The 24,152-nt window shown below is 44.0% G+C and overlaps 1 protein-coding gene across 4 annotated transcripts in view; it reads left to right on the top strand.

Annotated features, from left to right (window-relative positions):
• Positions 1–24,152, top strand: part of NEK11 (NIMA related kinase 11) — a 204,375-nt gene that overhangs the window by 143,735 nt on the left and 36,488 nt on the right. For all 4 annotated transcript variants that reach the window (XM_059728794.1, XM_059728796.1, XM_059728792.1 and 1 more), the window contains 2 exons: positions 2,623–2,683; positions 20,221–20,317. In XM_059728794.1, coding sequence (XP_059584777.1) covers positions 2,623–2,683; positions 20,221–20,317 — 158 coding nt within the window. The remainder of the gene's footprint in view (positions 1–2,622; positions 2,684–20,220; positions 20,318–24,152) is intronic.

The raw sequence follows: 24,152 nt of genomic DNA, 5'->3' as shown, positions 1-24,152 counted from the left end.
TGATAATGGGCATGATCCATTTCAACTGATTGTCTTGATTTTTATGTTTTTCTTTTATGATAGTAATCATAGAGGCCTTACCTTCTATGATTTTTAAAGAAAGAGTCTAGTAATTGAGCACAATAGCTACCTATTTTAAATTCTTCAGTTTTAGGTGTCTCCTGAGACTGTCAAACTGTCTCATCTACTGAAAAATCAGTACAGCTTCATTGGCTTCATCAGAGGCTATGGGTGCTGGCAGACTATATGCTGTCAATCACCCAAGAAATGCTCCACTAGATTCTGGAATGACTTATTCCTATTTGAACATGGTTCATTACTTTTACATTTAAAAAGTCTTTGAATTCTTCCACGCTTGCTTCTATTCATAAAAGAATCCATGTCCATCTGTAAGACACCCTTACTTTTCTTCATTTAGGGCTTTGATTTCTGCAAAGAGGATGTACTTGTTATATTGAGAGCTGATTTGAGACAGCTATCTTGAGGAAAAATTAAAGTGGAAACAAGATACAGGTTGCTTTATTTCTCAGTATAGTTATTTGGTCCTAGGTATGACCGTAAACTGCATCCAACTGTAAGGCCTGCTGGCAATATGGTGGGGCTACTCGTGGTGGGGTAAGTCCTACAAAATACCACAATGTTGCAGCCTCCAGAGTAAGGTAAGTATAGGGTGCCTCAGAACCCTAGCCCCCACTGCCTTGGTTGGAGAAAGGCTAAGGGATATCACCCTGACAGAAACACAACCTCACTGAAGCATGAGGCAGTCGGAAGCAGTTTTTATCTATTGCTCTCTGACAGAAGCTACAGCCATCAAGGCACTGAACATCTGGACTTGGATTAGCCTTTAAATTCTCTTACAATGGTCTAAAGTAGAGCATGGTAGGTCTTGGGCAGCCTCCACTCCTCCATACTCTTGTCTAGGCATTTGCATCAAAGGTCTTGGTGTGATAGTTGCAAGAGTTCCTACAAGCAGGTTCATCAGGCACCTAACTAGACCTCTTATGCATACACCATAATCCAGAGGTGAGGGTTGCCTACTAAAAAAATAGCTATTTGAACTCAATTGTATACAACTCAGTTGCATCACACCCCAACTAGCTGCATCTAGGTAAAACTTTCAATGCCTTTTATTCAGTAAAATTTTTGTATCATTTTAAATATACTTATTGTTCATTAATTTTTATAACCTTTTAAAAAATGTTTGGAGACTCTAGAAATTTCACTTCCCTGCTCCCATGTGGGTTTATCTAGTTTGGTTAAAAGTATTAAGCGATACCATTTTAACTTTCACTCTGAAGAAATTATTTGAAAACTGGTCCTTGAACTCCCAGTGAAAAGACAGTTCAGTGACATGAGGGTTGGGAGTTTCTCTTCCTGATGTCTTTTATCACCATATGCCTGAATCTATCCTGAAGAGAGAGCATAGTGAAGTAGGAAACAGAGTGGACACTGTTCATTTCTAGACCTGAACATTTGAAGTGATCCCAAAATGTTAATAGAGGTAGTTAGTCATGTTAATTTGAAGTCAGGTAGAAGACAGGGCAGGGTGGCATTTTTACGTATGTATGCGTTGCAGCGCCAGGCACTTTGAAACACATACAGTTGTATAAGTGGTGAAATACACGTCAGCGCTGAGAAAATGGTAGTGGCACACTTTTGAATTAAAACACCTCAGAGGTGCTTTAGTTCAAAAGTGCATCGCCGCCATTTTCTGTGCGCTAACACGCATTTCACTGCTTATAGAACTGCACGTGGCACAGTGCAGTTCGCCTCAGCTCACATGCAGAGCAGACTTGATTAATCGAGTCTGCTTTGAAGTGGTAGATCTCCAGTGCATCCTGGGGAAAAAAAGTATGTGTATGAATGCTATTAGAGACTAAGTGATTGAGAGGCATTAGCTTTTGTTGGCAACAACCTACTTTTTCAAATGCTGACATGATAGTATCTGATAAAGTAGGTAGTTGCATATGAAAACTCATGCCTCTCTCAAACGCTTGGTCTCTAAGGGTGCCTATACATGAGTGCGTAGGCTCCATGACATGCTGGAATTCCATTATGTTAGAGCAGACTCAGTTGAGCATGGTGGAGCATGGCAATTACTGCACTCCAGCAGCCTCCTGTGTCTCATGTGTCAGCGTCCCAATGCTTAAAAATGGCAGCAGGGGCACTTGACTTAAACCTCAGCGAACTTTGGCAGAGATTGCACACATGTTAACAAGCATATATTCTATACTCAACCTGCGTGTGCACTCTACATGTTTTCAATTCTGTTAGGCAAGTGGCAGCAGCATATGTTATATGGAACATTGCCCAAAACTTGATGTTTTAGAAGGAAAAGGTAGAAAGTGGCCTTGATCAGTGGATTCAGAGGTTTTGTTTTACACATATATATGATAGATAGATAGATAGATAGATAGATAGATAGATAGATAGATAGATAGATAGATAGATAGATAGATAGATAGATAGATAAAATTTGAGGTTACAGCTTCGAAGTAGAATTACTCAGTATCGTAAGTGCTGTCCTTGTGTAGTGTTTGCAGGATCATAACTGTAGCGCAGGATGTTTAACATTCATACTTGCTCTAATTCTAATGTTCTTTCTTGCTCTTGTACCAACAGGACAGTGATGTTGAGGCAATGGTCATGTATTTGGAAAATGTCCTGAATAACAGCTCTCTAGGTGAGATATATGTCTCTTTCCCAATATTAATAGTAATATTTAGTAAAAGTATGTTGGAGTATTTGTGGGTTCTACTCCGCTTACTCCCTTTTCAATACAACAATTTTAAAGTTACTTATAAAAGTGGGGTTTTTTTTCCTTGAAAATGGCTTCTGTAGTCATCTGCACAAAATTGTGAATGCCATCAAACATAAAACTGCATGTAGTTCTACTACCTGGTTATGAGATAGATATTAAACATTATGGGTAGAAATAACAGAAGTGACATTGTGAAAACTGTGTATACAATAAAGAATTTTTGAAAAAAAAATTAATATTTGTCTTTGGAAGAGGAATTGAAAAAACACAGTTGCTTCTTCCATTCCTTCTTTAAAGACACATATTCAAACCAATCATATATATAAAAGCAGATTGCTTTCTTTTAGGCCAGGAAGGAGTAACAATGAAAAGTTCAGTTGAATATAGAAAGATGATAGACCTGAAAAAGGCAGATTGAAATGTCTTTATTGCTGTAATTCTTTTAAAGCAGAGAAAAGTTTTTGGTGTGTGAGTAATAAAACCTTGCTTTAAAGTTTATTTTTAAAATGGTCCAGCTTTGATTCTTCTAAAACTCAATAGTAAGTTGTTATCAGAGATAAGAGAAAGGCCAAGCTAAAGAAAAATCATGCCATGTGAAGTAATGAAATAGTGCATAAGTATATTCTGATTGAAGAAAGAAAGGAACAAAAATATGTTGGTGATATCTTACAAGTCACTGAATAATTTTATAGATGTCCTAGATTTTAGCATAAATAACGAGCAAAAAACAATAAAAGTAAAATGTCCTTTTTAAACATAATGATTGATACAGAACTGGAAAGAAAATTAGTTTGTTTCAATCTTCAGTGAATTTATACAGCTAAAAGCCTTAGTTTCATGTTATATTCTGAAAGTAAGAATCTAAAAGTAAGTTTTAAAAGAAGGAAGCATATTTAATTGAGACTGCCATTATCCTAATCTCTAAAGAACACAGGATCCATTGTTGTTTATTTCTGTACCAGACAAATGTGGGAGATGAATTCCTGAACAAATGGAAACACTGCTAAGTTATTTTATCTCATTTAACATTTGAAATACCAAAAAAAAAATCTTGATTTCTTCTAGCTTTGTACCAGTATAGATACCCACCAAGCAAACTTTCTATACTGTCAAAAGCGCAGTTTTTCGGGTGTTATTCCATTTACAGTAGCAATTTCTGTTAGCATAGCTAGATTGAACAGGGATCATGTTTCTTTCCATTCTTAACTGGTGTTGGCTCTGGATTTAGGACCCAGATGCCTTGTTCTGTGGGGGGTGAGGATGGGCAGGACCCAACCCAACCCAACCCAACCCTCACACTGACCACGACCTTTCTGTTTGATAATAGGCAAATGTATTGATACATAGTGATAACAGAAAAGAAACAATACAGGCAATGAAGCAATTCTTTATATCTGCCAATCCTAGGGCTGTCATCAGAGTCGAGAAACGTCTGACCAGGATGCAGGCTTCACTCTGAAGGCTCTCTCTTAGGTGTCAGAAGTCAGCAGCCTGGAGGTGGGATGCCGAGGCTGTCTCCCCGCCCCTCTGCCCCCTCCCCCCCGAGTGGAGTGGATGAGATGGAGGTGTGCCTTCTGTCCATAGTGGCCTCAGGGACCCCTCTCAGGGGATGGGAACCAGAAACCCTCTTAGGGATCCTCTCATGGAGGAGGATGCTATGTTACTCTTAAGTCTGCTTTTGTATTCTCCTTCCCTCCTGATGACTCTCCATCCATGGCTATCACTGATTGGTCTCTCTGTGGTCTTCATACTGTCCATGTTCTGTTTCATCAGTACGTTCCAAGCTCATCACATGCACACGCTTCCCAAAACAAAAATGTGGTACATGCATTCTAATGCTCATATATATATCTGAATAGATATATATATATATATATGAGCATTAGAATGGTTCAGGATGGGCAACAGAGGTTAACTGAGTTCTAAAAGACTGAGTCTCTCTCTCTCAGTTTTCTCAGCCTTCAGAGACAGATGGGCTGTCTAACAAACAAAGACACAGTCTGAGAAACTGGGGACATGTACCACATTATTCCATAACATGAGATAAGGTGGCACCAGCTCGCAAGGCCAAAGGAGGCCTGAAATTCCTGTTTTGGGAAGGGTATGCATGTGGTGAGCTTGGAATGTATTGATGAAACAGAACATGGTGTGTATATCTACATCTATCAATCTAGATAGATAGATAGATAGATAGATAGATAGATAGATAGATAGATAGATAGAGGTGGGATGCCGAGGCTGCCACCTATACATATATATATATATATAGATATAGATATACACTAGCCAATTGCCCGTCAAGAATGAAGTGGGGGAGCGGGTGGGGATGGAGCCCTGTGCCCAAGTCCATCTGGGCCTGCTCCACCCTTCTTTCTTGCTGCTTGGGGTTTGGGCCCACTCCCTGCCTCCCACTTGCCCAAGGGTGGGGAGAAGCCGGGCCACTACCATGGAGGGAGGGAGCATTGTGTCTTGGCCAACCTGGCAGCAACAGCAGGATGTGAGGAATGAGCTCGGGGCTGACACAGGAAGGGGGATGGGGGAGGAGTGGGCCTGGGCCCAATGGGGGAGGAGGCTTGCTCCTCCCCTCCCCCCACCACTACCACATAGGGCCGTGTTGGGCCAGGCCCACTGCTCCCCCCTCACCGCCATGGCAGGCTGGCTTTTCCCCCTGCTCAGGCCCACTGCCCCCCCCCCCCCCACACACACACTGGGCCTGGGCCCACTCCTCCCCTCCCCCCACCACTGCTGCCACAGCGCGCCTGCTCCTTCCCGTTCTGCTGGCCTCACCCTCCCCCCCCGCACCTCCTGTGTCCCTGCCATCATGGCAGTGCAGTGCCACCCATCTAAATGCTTTTTTGCACTCTGATTGGCTATTTGTCAGCCAGTCAGAGCACAAATAAAGTGTATGGGCAGACAGAGAGACAGCTAGATTAAGGCTTTTATGATATTAGAATATACCTATAAGCCAACTCCCAAAAAGCAATCCTTTAAATACCATTTTTAAGCCATCAACTGGCATACCAGTGCTGGTAGAAGGCTGTAAGATAGATAAGCATGAAAATCCATCAGAGATTTTAATAGCTTATACACTGTTACAAGTGAAATTGAACAACCTCATTTACATTTGTGCAATCATGATAGAAGTGATTCTGTTTTTTTCTTGTGACTCCCAGAGAAGGCCTCAGGGGGAGGCTTAAGGCCCTATAAGAGAGCCTCTAGGTCAGGGGTCACTATGCTGTGAGAGACCCAGTTCTGTTCCAACTTTGTAGCAGCCCCAGCAATTAGGAAATGGACTCTGAATGGGGGCAAGCCTGAGGAGGAAGTGATGAAAGTGGAGGCCATGGCCAGGACGTTCTTCTGGCTGAATGGTTTTGCACTCTTCTGATGGTTTATAAGCTCTAGCAGCACATTGTAGAAATGGCTCAACAGAGAAACATTCAGGCCTATGTTAGTCTGTGTGGAGGGCATATTCACTTGCTGTCTGTCCTGACCCAAGCGCAGAGAGAAATCTGGCACGCTTTACACTCATTTACACATTCGCTACCGTGGGGCGCATCCCCACAAGCACACAGCACATGTGCACATATTCACTGCACTGCTGATCTGCAGTGGGGAGGGGTTTTTTGACACCAGGAGATCCCAATGTAAAAAAAAAACCCCACCACTAAACAAGGCATGATACATGCAGCAGCAGCGTGCACTACCAGAAACAGAGCCTAGCTGTCCAGAGCCATGCTCTGGCTGCTGGCCAGGCTCTGAACACCCAGATCACCACCATTGCTGCCCTAAGAGGCCCCCAGGACTCCAGGTGAGGCTGCTGGGGCCAGCCCAGGTGCTGGCTTCAACCTCCTCTACCCCATCTGGGTCAATCTGCCCCACACCAACTCCATGTGCAGGGGCATACGTAGCAACAAAAAGCAATGGCACAAATTTGTGCCACTCATTTTTGCTGCAGCAACTGCAGGCCCCTACACATGGGGACACACCCATGTTGTCTACCATGGGCTTACAGGAATATAAATACAAGCAGAATGGCTGTACCCTTGAAATGTCTTTAAGTTACTGTACTGTAGGAAAATAAATTCTGCAGGGTGGTTAGGAAATATAATTAGCCAAGGAAAAAATGTTTAGTCAACAGAGATTATCTGCTCCTTGTGTTTATTCCAAATATGTATAGTTATTCTCAATCAGGTTACCACAGCAGCCCAAGTGCCTTGGTATACTTACAAGTGTGCTGTGAGTTGCCAAGTACTGCCAGGGGTGTAAACTTGATTCACAAGAACCTAGAGGGTGTTTATACATGTGCTATGGAAGTGGGAAAAGGGGACTTTAATTAAAGCAGGTCCAAGAGCTACTTTAATTAAAGCCCCCAGAGTCTCTTGTGTGTAAGTGTCCCCACACTTAAAAATGGTGGCAGGGTCACTTTAACTAAAGCTTGTTTGATGAGCTTTAAAGTGTCCCCCCTGCCATTTTTAAGCACAAGGACAATGCTACATAAGACGCTGGAGTCTGCTGGAGTAATTACCATGCTCCAGCAGACTCGATTAACTGAACCTGCTCTGATGCTCTGTAATTACAGTGCATTGAAGCAGCCTTGCTGTTCATGTATAGGTGCCCAGAGTTTTCAAATAGGAATTCATAATGTTAAAAACATTCTGACCTGCTGTGGTCTTTCTAAGTTCTTTGCTCTATTTTTTATATAGGCTTAAAAATGAAAGAAAACTAAATAATGGCATTTTTTGAGGGGTGAGTTAGATTTATTGAAGGACACCTCAGGCGCGTCCAGCTGAGTGCGCATGTGCCTCTTGCAACATCTCAAAGGAGTTTGAGATGCTGCAAGATGCATGCTAGGGACAAAAAGCATTCCCAGCACTGCATATTTGCAGCGTGGGCTCAAAATTTGGTACCTGGAAATCCAGGTTTCAAAATAACACATGGGTGAAAAAAGCAGGGCAGAGCATGGTCCCCGACCATGCCCTGATGCAACCCAAGAGTCAGTCCTCCAAGAGAGATGCTTGGGTTTCCGACCACAGTGTCTCTATGGTACTTCTGCTGCCCCGGATGCTGTCACAGGTAAGTTAGGGACATGGGGGTGGGGGGTTTATAGGGGTGGGTGGATGTCAGGGGGTACAGGGAATGGCGGGGGATGTTGGGGGGTGTAGGAGAGACGGGGGGGCATGTGCAGTCTGTGGTTGGGTTTCTGGAGGGGTTCAAGTGGGGGCTACCACATGCCTGCCCCTCAGCCCAGCCCCTGCAGCACCGGTATGAGCAGCCAGCAGGACTGTGGCCCAGCAGCAGGCACAGCCGGGGGCAACACGGCACTGTGTGAACGGGAATGCTGAACGGACCTGGCCTGGCCCACTAGCACATGGCTTTCCCAGTCCAAAGCTGTGCACTAGCGGCCTGGCTGGGCTGGGTCCATTCAACATGTACAGAGCTCAGGTCACATAGTGCCATGTTCCACCAGCTGTGCCACCATATACATATATATATAGAGAGAGAGAGAGTGAGAGGTCTTTTGTTCTAATTGTGCAAGAACATGGATTTTGGGGTATTGGTGAATTGGGCATACTGCTTCAGCAGTCCGTCTGGCACAAGGGGTAGTGTCCCCAGATACCAATTAGCTGGGCCTCAGAAGCTCCTGAGAGCAAGTAGCCCTGAGCTGCTTGCCAGGGCAGGTTTTTATACTGCTGGGGACAGCACAGGTGCTGGCCCCAGGCTCTAGCTCCCCCTGGTTGCAGATCTGGGAGGAGTTGGGCAGGGTTATTTTGCCCCAAGTGGCACAATTTGCCCCACACCAAAGTGCATGTCCAGGCACACGCGCTGAGGCAAAAATCCCCGGTGCAAGTTTGTGCCTCTCCTATTTGAGCTGCTGCAAGCGCACATGCCTGCGTGTGTAGACGTGCCCCTCAAGTCTAAAAAGATTGCACATCACTGATGTAGAGCAAGATGGTGCCTTTTTATGTTGTAGTATTGCAGTATTAAACTCTACTTAAATTGCTGAAATACATCTGAACAGTCCTGTGTTGAAATTTAATAAAAGCTAAAGCTGTGTTAATAATTAGGTTTGTCTGATTTATTCAAAACAAATATATGTGATAATGAGGGAAGAGAAATTGTCAGCATTCCTTTTATCATTATTTGTTCTGTGCCCACTGAGGGTCATTAAATATTTCTTTTCTTAAGCTCTTCAAATATAAGTCTGTGAGACCACAGAAGATGCCAACTGTCATTTAATATAAACTTGCTGGTATACATCTTAATTAGAAGAGTCACTTAAATAAGAGCCTTCTTTATGTACACTTTGAAAACTAGACATTTCAGGATTTGGAACCAAAGAAAAGAGGGCTCGTATTATAAAGAAAAGGGATTTAAAAAACAAGACCCTAGCATTTCATTTAATTAGTTTTTGGTCATGCTTTCCATTTAGGACTAGCAAAGGAATTAAGGTGTATTATTTAAGGAAATTCTTTACAATAGAAATATAACATTTTCTGGGGTAATATCTTCAGTAAGATCAGTAATAGCTTCAGTAAGATCTCCAGTGCTTTTCCTCTTACAATAAGTCCACCTCACAACTAATATCTAAACCTATGCTGGAAAGTATTTGTAGTACAGTCAATATTTTAATGAGCATCAGTAACATAATAATTAGATGTGGGACTCTATGCAAAACCCCTTCCTCCCAGTTTTCTTGCCTTTGTTATATTTTTGTGAATTTTGAGTATGGCCCCTGTTTTTTATATGAAGTTCACAAAGTAAAGTGTCTAGCTTAAAAGAGCAAATAGAAGCTTGCAGATAGCATACACTTACAGACCTGGCATAAATTTAATGACATTAGAAAGAACCCTCTGAAATTAAATGGATATTTCTGAAAGTAATATGAATTTTGCATAAACACAGAATCAACAGAAATCTTTTCTGTGGACCTGTTTTTAGCAGCACTGTTTTATTTTTTAAGCACGGTAGGAATAATCGCCTTCCTACTATTGTGGTAGAATTGGTGTATGACCAATTAATAAAATTAAACATATACAAGTCAGCGGGACCAGATGATCTTCATCCGAGAGTGCTGAAGGAGCTGGCCAAAGTCTGGTTTGCCAGAACCCCTGGCAAAACTCTTCCACAACTCATGGTGCTCTGGAGAAGTCCCTGAGGGCTGGAAGAGGGCCAGAGTTGTGCCCATCCACAAGAAGGGCAAGAGGGATGACCTGGGTAACTATAGACCAATCAGCCTAACTTCCGTCCTAGGGGAAATCCTAGAAAAGTTCATCAAGGAGTCTATCTGTGATAAGCTTGCAGAAGGTAAGATTCTAAATGACAGCCAGCATGGCTTTGTTGCAGGCAAGTCTTGTCTTACCAACTTCATCTCCTTCTATGACCAGGTAACTCGCCACCTGGATATGAGAGAGCAGGTTGACATTGTATACCGTGACTTCCAAAAGGCCTTTGATCTAGTATCCCACAATATCCTCATGAGAAAATTGGAGGATTGTGGGCTTAACTGTAAGACATTCAGGTGGGTGAGAAACTGGCTGCAGGATAGGACCCAGAGAGTCATAGTGAACTGTGTCATTCTGGCGAGAAATGGGCAGCAGTGTCCCACAAGGGTCCAGTACTTTTCAACATCTTTACTAACGATTTGGATGTGGTGGTGAAGAGCTCACTGGCCAAGTTTGCAGATGACACCAAGTTATGGGGAAGCCTGGTCACACTCAAAGATAGGCTACAGTTACAGGAGAACCTAGACAACTAGCAACTTTGGCAAATCGGAATCTGATGAAGTTCAATGTTGAGAAATGTAAAGTGCTCCACCTTGGGGCAAGCAACCCCCACCACACTTACAGGCTTGACGGCACCAAACTGACTAGCACTATGAATGAAAGGGACCTGGGGGTAATAATAGACCACAGTATGAATATGAGCTGTCAGTGCAATACTGTAGCCAGTAAGGCAAATAATAATCTGGCATGCATCAATCCATGCAGCTCCAGCAAACCAAGGAGGTGATTCTTCCGCTCTGCTCAGCACTAGTGAGAGCACAGCTGGAGTACTATGTCCAATTCTGGGCACCACACGTTAACAAGGACATGGACAAGCTTGAGAGAGTCCAAAGAAGAGCCACCTGTATGATCAGAGTCTTAAAAGGCAAGCCATATGAGGAAAGGCTGAGGGAGAGGACCTGGTAGCAGCTTACTGCTACACTATAAGGGCTTAGTGAGCAACTCTTCACCAGGGCACCCGAGGGGAAAACCAGGAGTAATGGCCACAAACTCTTGGAAGATTGATTCAGGCTGAACTTTAGGAAAAATTTCTTCACAATCAGGGTGTCCAGACTGGAATAAGCTCCCTTCAGAGCTGGTGCAATCGCCTACCCTGGAAATCTTCAAGAGGAGACTGGACAGTCACCTTGCGGGGTTCACCCAACCCTCAGTAATCTTTCCTGCTTGGTACAGGGGGCTGGACCTGATGATCTTCCAAGGTCCCTTCTGACCTTACAATCTATGAATCTATACCATGAAGCATATTATAGTTCTTAGAGAACACCTGACTATTATATACCTTCCTAAGCTGATAAAGGCAGTGACAGTGATAATGCAATAAATATGCTTCTCTCTTTCAGGGTATAAGAACCAAAAGTGGTGGTTCTTCAGTGTAAAAACTTACAGAGTAGTTTAAGAAGGTGAAATTGTGGTTGTTTGGAGGCTAACCCCCATGACTTCAGTGAGACCAGGATTTCCCCCAAAGAGATTTTCTTGTAAACATAGTAATAATTCAGTAAAATTCAGTGCTCATTTTAGGTTTCCTTATTGCTGCCTAAAGAGTAGATTTAAAGTGGGACAGGACACGGTGGAACATTGTGCCTATGCTATTGAAAAAAAAGGAAGGAAAAGTGTGTACTGAAAAAGTAGAGAAGGGACAGAAAAGACCTACAAAAATCAATGGATTTGGAAAACGTGCTTATGGTGAAACATGTAGGGAGTTTAATCTATTTAAATTAAAGAGGGAGGAGGTTGGAGGCATTGTGGGATCACTTTGTATCAATAACTGCAGAAGAAAAAGGTAATTGCTTCCTGAGGATTTTGCTAATCCTGTAGACAAAAGGATAACAAGATCCAACGAGTACAAGTTGAAGCTAGAAAATTTCAAACTAAAAATAAGGTGCAATTTTTCAGTGACAGCAATTGAATTATGATATACCTCCATCACTCAAGGTCTTTTTAAATCAAGATCAGAGGCCATTCTAAAAAAAATCCTCTCTAGTCCTGTATATATAGGCTGAAGGCAGAAATCATTGGGTGAAACTTGCTGTTATATGGGAGGACTGACTAGGTGATTTTAATGTTCACTGCTAACTAAAAACACATGAATATAGGTAAATGTAGACCAGAGGATTTAGCACAATGGATATCCTGCTTGTTGTCTGTTTCTACCACCCAGTGAAATGGGAGAGAGTTAGTCACAGAGGCTCCTGCTGTGTGACACGAGAACAGAAAGATCTTTTGCCTTTTGGCCCCTACAGACCATCGCAGCATTGGGCTGGTTTCAGGGGACATAACCTCTTAAGTAAACTGAGAAGATGATTGTCCTACGGTTTTGAAATGTCAGCTTTGTCATTGATTTATTTGATTATTATATAGCAAATCAGTATTGACTTCATAGTATTAGAGGACAAATAACTATTTGCATACATATTTATCTTTAGTATAGCCACTTTTTTCCTGACTTATTGATTGACAAAATGAAAAATATAATATTAATCAAATCACTGCTTAAAAGGAAAATCTGATTATATAAATACCTTCTTTGAGCCCAGTAGTACAGGTTATGAATCACCTTGGTAAAAGTTGGGGGACATTGTCATGCCAACACTGGAAAAGATCTCCACTGTTTTAACTGAAAACTTATTTTTAGATATAAATGCCGCTTTATAGGACACTACAATGTGAAGTGGTTGCCTAAGCTACACAATACCCAAAGGATGATATTTAATGGAGAAGAAGATATTAGTTTGTGTTTTGAGAATAAATTTTGTTTGGCCAACTGCCAATATGGAGAGAAGGCAAAATAAAAATGATTTAGCTTGAATTCCCAGGAAATCAAGAAGGATGTCTTTAATAATGAAATGTCAGACCAAAAGAAGCTAAAGTATTGTAGCAGTAAATAGGCTGAGGCAACTAATGCATGGAGAAATACGTTAAGCTTTTACCACAAGAATATATTCTGTAATATTGTTATTTGCAAGAATTTAGCTGGGACGGAGGCTAATTCTATTTTGTGCTAGAAAATATGCCATTTGTTTATTCTTTTAAAGCACAAGTGCTTAGGACATTAGTTTGAGATTGTACTTGGAATGCAACAATGGCACTCATATGATACTTGGAACACCAAGGCTCCTAGTACTGTATGAGAGCTTTGGTTTTACAGAGAGGAGTCCCACCAAATAAATCTTCTCTATCATTTCCGTAATAATATCTGCAATTGGCTCTGAGTAGTCCAACCATTCTTTCTTAGGAAATTGTATAGTAACACAGCCCAAGATTTCATAGATTTCATAGACTTTAGGGCTGAAAGGGACCTCGTAAGATCATCGGGTCCAGCCCCCTGCCCAAGGGGCAGGAAGTCTGCTAGGGTCAGAGGATCCCAGCAACTTAAACATCCAAATGTTTCTTGAAAGTGTCCAGAGCAGGTGCTTGCACCACCTCTAGGGGGAGTTTGTTCCAGGCCTTGGGGACTTGGACAATAAAGAAGTTTTTCTTTATGTCCAGCCTAAAATGGTCTTGCAGGAGTTTGTGACTGTTGGACCTTGTCATCCCCTGGGGTGCTCTGGTGAACAGGTGTTCCCCCAGATCCTGATGCACACCCCTTATGTACTTATAGGCTGCCACCAAGTTACCCATGAGCCTGCGCTTCTCCAGATGATATGGACACATGTGCAAAGTGCTTGCATCATGTTGACCAAGCAACTAGGAATATACTTATGTGGTTCTGCCATCCTTTGGACCTCTATAAGGACAGATATAGGGAAATAACTACTTTTAGAAGTAGGATGCAGATTTTTAATTAACAAGAAACAAGTGAATGATCTATCACCATTTTAAATTGTATGCACAAAACCAAAACCTTGTTACATGTAAATCTTCAGGTACCAGTCATGTGTCAATCAGTAGCAGTAGGAGAAGCAAGCCTACTTTTTCACTAATCATGGCCAGATGAATAAAAGGGTTTTTGAGTTACTGAATGTGCCATTAACTTAAGGGTCGTCAATAGTCCATAATTTTTACTAATCTGATGATCCTTCACCAGTGAGGGTGAAGATGATTGTCTCATCTTTCTAAAGAAATTGAGATTTTTCTAATGCTGAAGACAAATTGAGTAGGAACAGTACTTCAAAACATATTTTTCTGATTCCATTCCAGTTCAGTAATAGTCCAATTTTAGTGGCCAACACCGTGAAAATTGTTACAAATATAGCTGCAACCTGCCTGAATCTCAACTTTTACAGTGTATCTCTAGTACAGCGGTGGGCAAAATACGGCCTGCAGGCTGAATCAAACCCACCAGGCCATTCTATCCAGCCTGTGGGGCCCCTAAAACATTTAGAAAATTAATATTAATCTGCCCCCTGCTGCCTGTCAAAGATGACAGGAGCCAGGGGCAGTAGGACCCAGGCGAAGCCAAGGCAGGCTCTTGCAATAGAAAGGTCCACCCTGCCCTGCCCCCCAGCCGGAAACCTCTGTCTATCAGGGGCTTCTGGTCTGGGACCGTGGAGCTGTTCTTGCCTCCCTGTGCTGGATTGGGAAATTCAGGTAAGAAGTTGGGGGGAGGGGCGGGAAAGTGGCAGCAGGGGCAGGGGGAGTGGAAGCAAGCGGCATGCAGGAGTGCAGGGCCTGTGCCGGTGTCCGGGGGCCAGCACTAGCAGGGCCCAGAGCAGAGCGGCAGGAGTGCAGGGCACGGACTGGCAGGGGTCCATGGAGCTGGGCTGGGCTGGGCTGCGCCAGCAGAGAAAGAGGGAAGCTGGCCCAACTCCATAGAGCCCCTGCTGGCTGTGACCCCACGCTCCTGCTGCCCCACTCTGGGCCCCTCCAGCACGGGCCATGCACTCCCATCCGGCTGCCACTGACTTCCACGCACCTGCTTACTCCCAGTGCTACCTGCCCCAGCCCTGTGGTACAGGTGGAGATGAGCACGAGCAGCCCAGACCCCACATGCCCTGCGCTCACTCATCCAGGCTGAGCAGCAGTGGCAGGGAACAAATTGGTGCTCAGCACAGGATAAAAGCACACCCCCCCTCCCCGTGGTCAGCACTTCCAGCTGTAGCTGCCCAGACCCCATGCAGGGCTGTCCTGCCTCTCCGCTGCATTGCAGAATGGAGAGTAGGCACAGGCAGATCCATGTGGGCTCCACGCCGCTGCCACAGGGAGCACCAGCCATGGGGAAGTGGGGTGCTTTTCTCCCGTGCTGAGCACCAGTTTGTTCCCCGCTGCTAGCTAACCTGGGCCATGCGCCGGCCCCAGGCTCGCCCATTGGGCTGAGCAGCAGCGGCGGCAGCAGCTGGGCACAAACTGCTGCTCGGGGCAGAGGAAAGCACCCCCCTTCCCTTCACTGCTACTGGGCAGTGTTTTCTGCAGCTGCCTGCCCAGACTCCATGCTGCACTAGGCTTCGGTGCGGCTCCTTCACCACCGGCTCTGCGCTGTCCAGCGCGGCTGCAGCAAACACTGCCGGGCAGCAGCAAGGGGTAGGGTGCTTTCCTCTGCCCCAAGCACCAGTTTGTGCCCAGCTGCTGCTGCTTCTCAGCCTGACGGGTGAACCTGGGGCCAGCATGGGGCCCAGGCTAGCAATGGCAGCAGGGAACAAACTGGTGCTTGTCATGACCCAAAGGGTATGATTTTGTGTGTGCTTCGGCACTGCAGAATTATTTCCCGCCACATGGAGCTTTCTTTGCACGGTGCAATTCTCAGTTGCATAGAGAAAACCCCGGTGCAAAGGAGTTCCCGCCACCCGTATGTAAATTTGTTTCCCACTTTTGGCTGTTTCTAAATTATTCCCACGTGGCGGCTAGCAATTGGCTTGCTAGCCGTATAAGAGGCTTGAGCAGTTTCCGCCCAAGTTGGAGGACTTCACATCCATCTCGTGAAGAACTCTAAGCGTGCTGTGGAGCCTAACAAACTCCGCGTGTGCCTTAGAGGAGGATACAGGGGCCTGATCAACCTCTAGCCTCTCCCCGTCGCCACACGATCCCTCGACGTACCCTACCCTGCGCGCTCGTGGAGAGTTACCTTTCGGACTCTCATTTTGGTCGTTCCACGGAGCCTAGCAAACTCTGTGAGTGGTATCCAGAGCTCTGTTCGTGTTCGTTTAGCGGAGCCTAGCAAACTCTGCTCGTGTGTCTTCGGTGGAGCCTAGCAAACTCCGCTTGTGTTTATCTGTAACTGCAACTCAAGAAAGTTTTTCCTGCCTGCACCGCAACCACCTACGGTGTAAGTAAAACAATCTTTAATCAATCTCTACGCGTCAGTGCCTAATTCTAGTTCGCTGGCCGACCTTTTCCCCGGCCCACGTGCCCGGGCTGCTGGCCACGGCCCCTCGGCCTCGACAGTGCTCAGCACGGGAGAAAAGCGCCCCCTCCCGCCATGGCTGGAGTTCCCTGCAGCAGCTGCCCAGAGCCCACACGGGGCTCCACTCCCACCACTGCCCCATGGGGCAGCAGTGACACAGTGGAGAGGCAAGACAGCCCTGCGTGGGGTCCAGGTGGCTGCAGCAGGAAATACCGGCCATGGGGAGGGGGAGGGCTGCTTTTGCCCCGCACTGAGCACCAGTTTGTTCCACGGCTGGTCAGCCCGGATAGGCGAGCGCAGGGCGCATGGTGTCAGGGCTGCTCGCACTCATCCCCACCTGTACTGTGGGGCTGGGGCAAGTGGGACTGGGAGTGAGTGGATGTGCGGAAGTCAGCAGCAGCTGGACAGGAGCATGAGCCCTGCATTGGTGTCCCAGGGCCAGTGCCGGTGGGGCCCGGAGCGGAGCAGCAGAGATGGAAGCCAGCAGCAGCTGGATGGGAGCGCAGGGCCTGCGCCGGCAGGGCCCAGAGCGTGGCAGCAGGAGAGTGGGGTCCTGGCCAGCAGAGGCTATATGAAGTCGGGCCAGCTCCCCTCTCTCTCTGCTGGTGCAGCCCAAGTCCATAGACCAGGGGTTCCCAACCACCAGGCTGTGGCCCAGTGGGTTGGCTGCTGGGTCGTGGCTTGTACCACCCCCTGGTGCCCCCACCCGGTCTGATTCTTACAACTCTGCCCCCCCCCCAGTAAAAATTTAATTGAAACATGTAAATTAAATTTAAAGATGGAGCTTGGATAGTTTACAGGTTCACGGTATAAAAAGGTCGGGAACCCCTGCCAAAGTCCCCTGCCAGCCCACACCTCATGCTCCTACCACCCCGCTCTGGGCCCCAACGGCTCTGGCCCTGGGACACTGGTGCAGGCCCCATGCTCCTGCATGCCACTCGCTTCCACTGTCCCCTGCCCTGGGACCCGCTTTCCCCAATTTCTTGGCCGCCCATAAGCTGCTTTGCACCATGTGGCTCCCATACCCACATCCATACCCACAATACCATAGTCAGACACGCATCCCCACAAACCCACAGCTCCAAACAAACCCCACACCCACCCACCCATACCCCCTCAACACTCCTGCACATCCCACACAGTATATGAGTAAGACTGCATTTTGAGCTATTATGCAATCACTTCTACATATACAGCACAAATGCACACAAATCAGGACAAAACTATTTTAAATTAAATTAAAATATATTATTATGGGTGTTTGATTTTTAGTATATAATTTGTTGGTTTCTTCCCCCTAAGATGGCAAACCCTCTTCCCCAAAGGAGTTCTTCCAGTGGCAAGGAGAGAGACTTCCGGTGGTAAAGGTCAGAGGTTGGGGTGGGACTTCTGGTCCCAAGATGGCGACCAGGGGGCAGGGCACCTGTCAAGGGGCAGGGCTACCCATGCGGCACTCGACAGCTTGTCAAAACATAGTAAGCGGCCCTCCGCCCAAAATACTTGCCCGCCCCTGCTGTAGTAGCTTGCATGTATATTGGCTGCTAATATCATGATGGAACTGAAGTCAAAGTAAAGAGGATGATGATTGTCAGATGACTGGATTGTGCAACTGCTTTTTTTTATCCTCCCTGTTATTTGGTTATTGCTAAATAGTAATGATATAAAATTTGTCAGTCTTATAGATCTTTAAAAATATTAAAATTGATCCATTAACTTTGGTTTCCTTCCCCCTTCAAAATCTGATTGGCCGTCTGAAATCCAGGTTCCTCTCACATTGTAATAATTTCCTCTTCCCAGATTTCCAGCTTTTTATGTGTTCCTCTAGAAGTAAACTTTTCATACTTGACAAAATTATCTGCTTAAAAAAAATGAACACCCTTATCACATGTCCTGCAGTCCTTAAAGGACTGAAAAAAATCATGTGACTGATTACAGCTGACCACTCATATGTCAGAGAAAGTGAAAGGAAGCTCCTTCCCATTTCTCTACGCACGAGAGCCATTGTGAGGAAGGGGTGCGCCAGGTTTCACAGCTTGCAGCTCTAAGAGCCCCACCAGGCTGTCTGGGCAGAGCAGAGATCGTCCCATGGCCCTGAACAACAGACACGAATTGAGCCAGAAGTACTAACTGCTCTTTGTTACGGATGTACCAAGCTGCAGCCCAGTTCTCTGCCCCAGGCTCTGAAAAGTTCTGTGCCTTTTACAGACAGCCGGGACAGCCCCATGACATTCAGGCAGAACTCCTCCAGCTCACTTCCTCAGCAGGTCTGTTCTTTCAAGAATTTCTAAAAGGGGTGGGACAAGTACTGCCATGACAACTGCTCTCCTAAAATCAAAGAGATTTATGACATGGCTGACTGGCCAGTGCTAAATTAAAGACACATAAAAAGTGGAAAAATGATAAATATTGACTTAGCAGTAAAAAATACTGGGTCAGATTCTGCCTTCAGGAAATGACAATAGCTATAAAATGACAATTTTTTAAAACCTTGTCATCCATCTCAAAGCATTTTCCAGATGTTAGTGAATATTATCCTGGATCCATAGGTAGGGAAATCTAGACACAAAGAAGTCAGGTGACTTGCACATGGTTATACTGCACTTTAGTGTCAGACTCAAGTGGAATTCAGATCTCCTGATCATCAGTCTTGGGGCTCCTAGTTCTTTCTCCATACCCAATTCCTGTTCAGGAATGCTACAAACACTGCTTTCACAAGTAATTCCAATGCAGTCAATGAGTTGGCACATAATAGAAAACACTGTACTTAGTAATAGGGGTTTATGGGATTGGGATACATAATATCTGGGATACATAAACCTGATTTCTGTTAAAATTGATGAGAGCCAGGCTTGTGTATTTGAGGAAAGAATTTGTTACATTCTGCATTCACACAAAAATAACTCCACTACGGCCGACATTTTTTGTTTCTGCAGTGAAATCCAAGTGCTGAATATGTGGTAATACCTATATAACACAGTCAGCCTATCTTGCAAGAAGAGACTAAAAGGGCTTGTTTTGTTTAGACAAGCAAAACAAAGGCTGAAAGGATATTACGTGTGTTCTATAAATATAGCAGGGGAGTAAAAACTAGGCAGGAAAAAAATAGTTAAGCTAAAAGAGGATAATGTTGGCTCAAGACCAAATGGTCATTAAGTAGCCATGAGTAAATTTAAACCTCAAAATTAGAATAAGAGCTGTGATATTCTGGCACAGCCTTCCAAAAGGAGTAGTCTGGGTCCTAAAAGCTACTTTTAAGATGGTTCTTGATTAGTTTATGAAGGAGGTATGGTTGATTATGATGGTAGCAGGGGATTGGACTTGATGACTGCTTGCTCCTTTTCAGTCTTACATTTCTATGCTCCGAATTGATGTCATAGTGCTTTGCAAATATTAACTAATTAAGCCTTATGGCACCTTTGGGTAAACTGTCTTAGGAATCCCTTCATTCACTACAGCAGAATGGTGCCATGAGCACAACATTGCTAGTTTTCCACCTAATCAAGCCAAAAGAGAAACCTGATGGTCAGGAAAAAAGATCTTATTTCTATAAATAAATGGAAGAAAATAAAGAGAAAAATAAATCCAAAGTACATTTTTTGTTTAATATTTTTCTCTGTCCCAGTATCTCCCCTTGTGAAAGCCCTTTTTATATGAAGTTTGTGTAAACTACATTAAATGAAATAACTGCACTACTTCTTGTACTTTTAATCTGCAAAGCTGCTTGTCTTTCAGAAATGAGTCATTTAATGTTCATTTAATAATTCATTCTTAATTACTGTGGCATTGCCTGCCTTGTGATAAAGGTGAATTGCCTCCCTTTTTCTGGTTGCCCTTGAATCTGCAGTAGCACCGATGAAATAAAGGTGAATAAGGTTGTGTATCTCTGCATTGATTTGTAGGCACTGGGACTGTCATCAGAGTGGCTCCAGTAGTGCCCCAGGGATTCAGAGTGATCAACAACACCATGGCTGAGACCAAGCTGAAACGCATGAGGGAGTAAGTAGCATATTTATGTGACAAGAGTATCCAGACAGAGATGACACTTTTGAATGACAATAAAACAGACTAAAACAGACTGACAGACTAGGAATGGCTCCCCAGAATATTCCTTACAATGAAATGCTCATCTGCACCACATGAAGGTGAAGAATTAACTGTTGCTTCTAAATGTTTCTCTTGTTGTCTATACAATCACTGTCACCCTTTCCAGGAGCCTAGTTTGTCTTCATTGCTGTCTGTGTCATTCTGAACTTTCCTAGCTTCATTATCCCAAATCCCATAAACTAGCTAACGTTGTTCATGCTCACATCATGTACTCTCTTTTGCTTCCACCTCTCTATTTATTTCCTCATTCCTGCAAAGGATTTGTTTTCCTGTGATCTTGCAGCAATTATACCAAATGTTATTGCTGTAGGCTGGGATTTTCCAGGGTAACTAGAAGGAAGCAAAAGGTGCAACTCCCATTGAAGTTCAGTGAAATTGCTTTGTTCCTATTGGGTCCTGTGAAAATCCCAGCTGGAATAACGATTTCACTTCCTTAATAGAGCAGAGGTCTGTAGCTTCCCTTTCTAACTATGTACTAGTTAAAATATATGACTTATCTGAACTTAGATTTATCATGCTTCTATCTAGATACTGATTTGATAGTTTTGATGCTTTATATTATTTCATAGATCAGAATTTGGCCAGGACGTTACAGAGTTCAGCTGATTTTCTTAAATTGTGAGCTCTTCCAGAGAGAAACAATGTTTTCCTGTGCAGGTGGACAGTGCCTTGTGCATTATAGGTGTTACTGGAATATAAATAATAACTACAAATAATTAATGGTAGTAATTCTTTAACTGAACTCTTTGTCACAACAGAACCAAACCATGATAGCACTAATGCTAATCACCACTTAAAACATTCCACTCCACAAAAAATGAAGTGTAGGCATGGACCTAAGAGAAGTACTTACCAAATACCTTACTTACTGATGCCACTATGGACCAGTTGAGGACATCTGAATTTTTCAAACAATCCTAGAGGCAGCACCTCCCCAACATTTCACTTCCTGCCTTGGCTATTTGCAGTGAGGCTTAGTCAGCTTAGCCAGTCTGATTCCTTCTTCTTGATGAACATTTTCCTAAGTGAAAGTATGTATCATGCTATGCCACTGGCTCAGAGATGGGTACATTTAGACAATAATCTCATTGCCAGATTTGTCCTGGAATTATGTGGAGTTAAACCTGTGCTATTAAGAGAGACCCATCTTTCATTTTTATCTGAAAGTTACAGGACTATGTCAAATTACTATATGTGCAGGAGGTTTGGAATCCCAGCAAAAGTTGAAGCTTTTGGAGTATTTCTCCCTGGCAGTTTTGCAGAATACGAATAGCAGTTGACTGCAGACACAAGGACCTGGACCCGGTGGCCCAAGAGACTGTTTCCAGTTCCATGTTACATTTTCTCCTGAAGATGTTGTTGCTTGCTGTATGATAACCTTTTGAACTTCATGGTCACTGCTTTTAAGGCACTATTAAACCACTTGCATTTAAACCCCAATTTTCAGCAATTTATATTTGTCACTTCACATGATTGGCTATGTTATACTATGCACAACGTCAAGTAGTTCAAAATACTCAGAACCTTGTAGCATGGGCACCTCATGGAACTTAAAAGTAGAGAGAGAACCGCTGAGAGTACTATTGCGTACTAGATTGAAAACATACTCCAGAAATATTTTTTAAAATACCTGCATTCTTTGATAAAAATCTTGATTCAGCATTTATACTACAGCTACTCCTTGCTTAACATCGTAATTACACTCTTGAATGTGACTTTAAACGAAAAAATGACGTGAATCCAATTACATCACAGTAGTTACCTACTAGAAGGTGGTGGCCAGACAATGTTATAACCAAACATTGTGCAACTTTAAACAAGTATGTTCTCTTATAAATCGGTGACCTAATAATGAAACAATGTTAACTGGGATGACATTTAAGTGAGGAGTACCTGTATGTGCATGTTACACTGGCAAAGTGAATAAAGATGCTTTTTTGTAAATAAAAACAGACTTTTTTTAGAAATCATAGAAACCACTTAATTGCCTAGATATCCAGAATTCGTCCTCAGTTGTAGCACTCCAGGGACTTTCACGCTTTATGAGCTGTTCCCCTTCCCTTGGTCATGCACACAAAGTCTTGAAACTGGAGATGCAGGTGAAAGAAGGCTGACAATTGTACACATACAAACACTCACATTGATCACAGCCAACTGTTCCTATGAACACTGTGCATGTAGATTATGAAATGGGGAGGAAGCATGGGGAACATCTCTGCTTGGAAGGGGCAAGGCCAGGTATCAGGTGCCCTGTGCACTCCTCACAAGCTTACAGAATGCAAGCCAATGCTGCTTAGTTAAGATTGATAGAATTCAGAGATGTCTTTCAGTTTTGGTTAGGAAATTGCAAACTTAAAGACTTTAGAACTGTGATTTTGCTGTTGACAGTCTCCAATAGAAAAGAGCAGCTGTATACTTTGTTCTCAAAAAACTCAGAAAGTTTATATGGAGTGCTTTTTAGGAAACAGTAAGAATGGTAAAGAGAGTATGGAAATGCAGTGGAATCCTCCTCACTATTACATTTCTGTGGAAAGAGAAGCATTCCTGTTAATGATCCATACAATTATCAGTTATTTATTGGAATATATTAATATTATATATATTATATAAAGTTAACGTCTAAGTGGTCAGGGGCTGCATGGCTCTTGGGCCACACTAGCAGAGGCTGCACCAGGAAGGGCCATGGGCCCCAGGAGCTGCATGTCTGCCTGCTGCTGCACTATGCACCCAGGCACCTCTCTGTTGCACTATGCACCCTACCCCTGACCCTGCTGTTGCTCCCTGCACCTCACTACCACACCATATGCCCAGACACCCCAACTTATCCTTAGCTTCCCAGTCACAAGCTTTTCTGCTGCACCACACCATTTAGGCATCTTGGGCTGTGGACTTGCCCCACACTACAGGTTGTATCTCTCTGCCCCACCTCCTGGGACAGGGACAGTGGCAGAAATGGAAGCTAGAGGGAGGGGGAGCCTAGAGCACCCAGCTGCTGTTGCAGCCAGAGCAATGAGGGGAGCGGTAGCAGAGTAAAAGTTGCAATTTAAGCTGCCAGTTGGACAGTTCTGATATATAAAAATTAGCAGTTGCTTTTAGGAAGGTATTGTGTACAGAGAGATTCTCTTGTATTTTATTTATTGCTTTAAAAGTAAGTGCTGTCCACTCTGCTACAAATGAGAGAAACCCATTTAGCAGCAATTGATCAGGAAATCAACATAAAGTAAGCAGAGGGCCGAAGAGCAAAAAGTGCCTGCTACCAAATGCTAATTGACATCTGTAAATAATGTGAATGGGCATGCAGACAACAGCAGGCAGAACATTCAATGGACTGGATGTCATGCGTTAATTGTTTGGATTCATTGCAATGTACTGCATTGAGTCTGTTTCCTGGCAATACACACATTCATGGTTTACCAGGATGCCAATTTAAGCTGTATCAGTGTGCAGGATTTATGATGCTGTGCTCATACCACAGGATGTTGTCAGGATGGAATAACAGAACAGCACAGTCCTTGCCAGAATGTAGAAAGAAGACACTGAGCTTTTAAAATATAACTTGGATTCTCAGCTGCAACTTGCAACATTTAGAAAATGTGTTTTTCTTCTTGCAATTATTGTCTCTTCCACTCTTAACGAACATGCACAGCTTGCACTCAAGATGAGGATCTTTGACTTGGCACTGCCCTTTGGCCAATGCCAAGATTATAAAAGGTGAAGCACAGTTAAG

Source organism: Alligator mississippiensis, chromosome 5, assembly GCF_030867095.1.
Source record: "Alligator mississippiensis isolate rAllMis1 chromosome 5, rAllMis1, whole genome shotgun sequence".
Lineage (NCBI taxonomy): Eukaryota > Metazoa > Chordata > Crocodylia > Alligatoridae > Alligator > Alligator mississippiensis.
This window is presented reverse-complemented; position numbering and strand designations above follow the sequence as displayed.